The sequence below is a fragment of the Thamnophis elegans genome, chromosome 5 (assembly GCF_009769535.1).
Source record: "Thamnophis elegans isolate rThaEle1 chromosome 5, rThaEle1.pri, whole genome shotgun sequence".
NCBI classification, from domain to species: Eukaryota; Metazoa; Chordata; class Lepidosauria; order Squamata; family Colubridae; genus Thamnophis; species Thamnophis elegans.
In genome coordinates, this window is record NC_045545.1 from 93,873,059 (window position 1) to 93,878,342 (window position 5,284).

The 5,284-nt window shown below is 43.4% G+C and overlaps 1 protein-coding gene across 1 annotated transcript; it reads left to right on the forward strand.

The window, feature by feature from the left end:
- Positions 1–1,525: 1,525 nt before the first annotated feature.
- LOC116509023 (zinc finger protein 345-like) lies at positions 1,526–4,262 on the forward strand. The gene is made up of 2 exons (XM_032217901.1): positions 1,526–1,589; positions 1,777–4,262. The coding sequence occupies exon 2, from the start codon at positions 1,939–1,941 to the stop codon at positions 3,697–3,699; it is 1,761 nt and encodes a 586-aa protein (XP_032073792.1). The 5' UTR covers positions 1,526–1,589; positions 1,777–1,938; the 3' UTR covers positions 3,700–4,262.
- Positions 4,263–5,284: the final 1,022 nt, after the last annotated feature.

A 5,284-nucleotide genomic window follows, 5' to 3' on the forward strand; every position in this document is an offset into this window, starting at 1 on the left:
GGGCTGAAGTTCAATCAAGATCAACAGCCCCAGGCTTGCCAGAACAGCCAGGTCTTAACAGACTTGCGGAAGGCCAATAGAGTGGGGAGGGTCCAGATCTCAGGGGGTAGATCGTTCCGAAGGATGGGGGCAGCTACAGAGAAGGCCCTCCCCCGAGGAGCCGCCAGACGACACTGCATAGTCGATGGTACTCGGAGTAGGCCCACCCTGTGCGATCTTATTGGGCGCTGGGAGGTATGTTGCAGGAGGCGGTCACGGAGATATCCAGGTCCTAGGCCATGTAGGGCTTTAAAGGTAATAACCAGCACCTTGAAACGTGTTCGGAGACCAATGGGAAGCCAGTGCAGCTCACGGAGGATAGGTGTAACATGGGTGTACATAGGTACACCCAGTATCGCTCGCGCGGCTGCATTCTGGACCAATTGTAGTCTCCGAACACTCTTCAGGGGCAGCCCCAAGTAGAGCACATTACAGTAGTCGAGCCTTGAGGTGACGAGGGCATGAGTGATCATTTGGAGTGCCTCCCGGTCCAGGTAGGGTCGCAATTGGTGCACCAGGCAAACCTGGGCAAAAGCTCCCCTGGTCACAGCTGACAAATGATGTTCTAGTGTCAACTGCGGATCCAGGAGAACACCCAAGTTGCGGGCCTTTTCTGAGGGGTGTAAGATTTCACCCGCAGGTTTAAAGATGGAATATCTGGACTATTATCATATACCTATCATCTACTTTTATATCATCTATCTATCTATCTATCCATCCATCATCTACCTATCATCTATGTTTATATCATTATTTATTTATCTACCTACCTACCTACCAAACATCTATTTATCTATCATCTATCTATCATCTAACTATATCTATCATCTACTTAGCTACCTACCTATCATCTATCTGTATAATCTATCTACAATCCATTCATCCATCCATCCATTCATCTACCTACCTACCTATTTATCTATCCAGGTAGTCCTTGACTTATATCACAGTTGGGACCAGAAATTCTATTGCTAAGCAATGGAGTTAAGTGAGTCACCCCAATTTCTCAACCTTTCTTTGTTAACCCAAAGATGCTTTTTTCAAGAGGCAACTGGACATTATGTTTTTTCTTTGAATATATATTTCCCTTTTCATCCAAGAAGCTTCTACAGCTCTGACTGGATGGCGGGATATGAATGATGGAAGGATTTATACATTCTCCACCCTCCAGTCAGAGCTGAAAACGCTTCTTGGGTGAGAAGGGAAATATTTATTCAAAGAAAAAGCCGAAAGTCCAGTTGTCTCTTGTGAAAAAGAAAAAAGCACCTTTGGGACAACCATGACCTGGATGACCGAGAGTCTCCATAGACATCTCTATTTGTTAAGCAAATCTTTGCCGTTTCTAAATGACTCCCTCGGCGGTTAAGCGAATCCAGCTCCCCCATGGATTTTGCTTGGGGGATCACGTGACTCAGGGACGTTGCAGCCCTCATGAATAATGCATGAGGGTTGCCAAGCGCCCGGATTTCAATGACGTCACCGGGAGGGTATCGGGACGCATAAGTGCGGGGACTGGACGGAGGGTCTGGCCTGGCGGGCGCCCGAGGCAGGTAGGGCGCAAGGGACGCTTTAAGACACCCGGGCGGGGGAGGAGGGAGGGGGGCTGCCTGCCTGAAAGACCCGTGAGAGGCGGCGGCTTCGGCCTTCCTCCCCGGGCGGGCTTGGGTCTCCTCTCGGGGGGGGGGGGGAGGGACGAAGCCCTGACGCGCCTCTCTTCCTCCTTCTTCGCCCCTTCAGGAGGACGGACGAGCCCGGCGGAGGAAGAAAGCGCCGGCCGAGAGGAGAGGAGCGGCCTTACGGAGCAGCCCTGCCCACCTCAGGCGCGGCTTCCGCGGGAAGCGGAGGCGGGAAGAAACTCTCGGCCGCTCCGGGGCTGCGAAAAAGCCGCCCGCAAACGGGATGAGCCGGAGCCGAAGGGAGATGCCCGGAGGGAGAAGCCGGGAGAAGGAGGGAAAGGCGGAAACAAGCGGAGCAGCCGAGACGCTTCCGGAGTGCGGAGAGTCCTTCAGCACAGACGGAAAACGCGGGAATCCCCGAGGAAGAAGAACCCGCCAGGGAGAAAAGAAACACCAATGCACAGAATGTGAAAAATCCTTCAAAACAAATCAGCAGCTTCAAAGCCATCTGAGGACCCACTCAGGAGAAAAACCATATCAGTGCCAGGAATGTGGAAAGAGCTTCAATCTGAAGAAAACTCTTGATAATCATCAAAGAATTCACACCGGAGAAAAACCATATGAATGTCTGGAGTGTGGAAAGAGCTTCAGTTTGAGGAGAGGTTTTATTAATCATCAAAGAATTCACACAGGAGAAAAACCCTACAAATGCTTGGATTGTGGAAAGAGCTTCAATCTGAAGAAAGCTCTTGATAATCATCAAAGAATCCATACTGGAGAAAAACCTTACAAATGTCTGGAGTGTGGAAAGAGTTTTACTCGGGCAGCATACCTCAGTAAACATCAAAGAACTCATACTGGAGAAAAATCCTACAAATGCTTGGATTGTGGAAAGAGCTTCAATCTGAAGAAAACTCTTGATAATCATCAAAGAATTCACACCGGAGAAAAACCATATGAATGTCTGGAGTGTGGAAAGAGCTTCAGTTTGAGGAGAGTTTTGATTATTCATCAAAGAATTCATACTGGAGAAAAACCCTACAGATGCTTAGAGTGTGGAAAGAGGTTTGCTCAGGATGCAAACCTCCGTCAACATGAAGTAATTCATACCGGAGAAAAACCCTACAAATGTCTGGAGTGTGGAAAAAGCTTCAGTTTGAGGGGAAATCTTTATAGACATCAAAGAATACACTCAGGAGAAAAATCTTACAGATGCCTTGAGTGTGGAAAGAGCTTCAATGTGAAAGGAAATTTTTATAGACATCAAAGAATCCACACTGGAGAAAAACCTTATCAATGTATGGAATGTGGAAAGAACTATAGTGAAAAAAGCAATCTCTATATACATCAGAGAATCCACTCAGGTGAAAAATCTTACAGATGCCTAGAATGTGGAAAGAGCTTCAGTTTGAGGGGAAGTTTTATTAATCATCAAAGAATTCACACTGGAGAAAAACCTTACAAATGCCTGGAGTGTGGAAAGACTTTTATTCAGAAGGGACACCTCCGTCAACATCAAAGAATTCACACAGGAGAAAAACCCTACAAATGCATGGAGTGTGGAAAGAGCTTCAATCTGAAGAGGGATTTTAATAGACATCAAAAAATTCATACTGGAGAAAAACCGTACAGATGCTTGGACTGTGGAATGAGCTTCAATATGAAGAGGGATCTTAATAAACATCAAAAAATTCATACTGGAGAAAAACCGTACAGATGCTTGGAGTGTGGAAAGAGTTTTGCTCGAATTGGAGTCCTCCGTCTCCATCAAAGAATTCACACCGGAGAAAAACCACATCATTGTCTGGAGTGTGGAAAGAGCTTCAGGTTGAGGGAAACTCTTTATGCACATCGAAGAATACACGTAGGAGGAAAATCTTACAGATGCCTAGAGTGTGGAAAGAGCTTCAGTGTGAGGGGAAATCTTTATAGGCATCAAAGAATTCACACTAGAGAAAAAGGCTACAAATGTCTCAAGTGTGGAAAGTGGTTCACTAACAGGAGAAATCTTCATAAACATCAAAGAAACCATTCAAATAGTTAAGAAATTTAAATATTTGGGAATATAGTTAACATCAAAATATGCAGCGATAAAAGAAGATAATTAAATAAAACTATTTAAGCATATAAAATTAAATTTGGAAAAATGGAAAAATCTACATCAATGTTGAGAAGGATTGCTACGGTAAAAATGAATATCCTATCAAAATTGCTTTCCTTGTTCCAAATACAACCTATACAAATTGGAAAGAAATTCTTTGATGATTTGAATAAATTGATTTTGAAATTTATTTGGCAAGGAAAAAAAGCGAGAATAAAAGTGAAAATTTTACAAGAATCGAAAGAAAATGGAGGGTTTGGACTACCAGATTGGTTCCTATATTACCAAGAATGAGTGATAACATGTCTAAAAGTATAGAAAGCCATCTCAAATTGTATGTGTCAACATGAGCAAGGACTGTATCATCAACTCAAGTATTCCAGGGTATAGAAACTTCTGAAACATTTTAGTGTTCTTTCCATAACTTGTCAGTAACCACAATTAACATTGGTTCAGTTTTTTTATTCTTTTACGGTTGTTAAATAAAAGGAAGATTTTACTATCTCCATTATTCTTATGGTGTCAGGGTTCCAAATAACACCCAAAATTAAATCAGAGTCCAAGACAAAGTATTGCTCAAAGTTCCAATTTATTAAGAGAGTCATGCTGGAATATCTGGGAAAACCCGAATCTGAAGCTTCTTCTGTTTTCCCCCCATTTAAATTCATGATCTTGCCCCCACACCTACAAGTCCATCACATGGTCCAATCTTCCACTGCCATGCTGGCAGTTCCACCCCTCCAGTTCTGGTCACGTGTAGAAGTGTAGAGCCAAAGGATGTATTTGAATTCTACAAAGGAATTTTATTTTAGCAACATAACATTCCACTACTTAGTATCCCCCCTCCCAATTCCCCACTAATGAAACACCATAGTAGAATAGAAAATTACTGTGGCAGGCCAAAGATCCAAAAGGAACATGGCTGCGAGCCTGACATATGTTTTGTTTAGGAGTTTTGCTGCTCTGTATTATTTCATAGTTTAATTTGAATTATATTACAAATTGTTAAATGTTTTGCCTGATCACATGTTTCTTATAAATGAGTCCACACAGTGGTGAGATTCAATATTTTTTACTACCGGTTCTGTGGGTGAGGCAGGGGATGGAGACTGCAAAATCTCCACTCCCACCTAACTTCAGGGGAAGGATACTACAAAATCTCCATTCCTACCCCACTCTGGGAGAAGGATATTGCAAAATCTCCATTCCCACCCCACTCTGCGGTCAGCCACAGGTGGTATTTGCTGGTTCTTTGAACTACTCAAAATGTCTGCTACCAGTTTTCCAGAACCTGTTGAATTTCACCCCTGAGTCCACATCTTGCAAATAGTACTAGGGATATGAGAGCAACAGTATTCAATTGTACATTCTTATATAATCATTGCAAATTTAATTCAATGGTGCTGTAGTTAAATATATTACTTAGCAAGATGGACCAGAGTCGATCTTTCCCTTTCAGGAGTAGAGGTTCATACTTAAGCCAACCTGCAACAGCCCCTTTATCTTCTTTCCCTGGCTCTGTGACTAT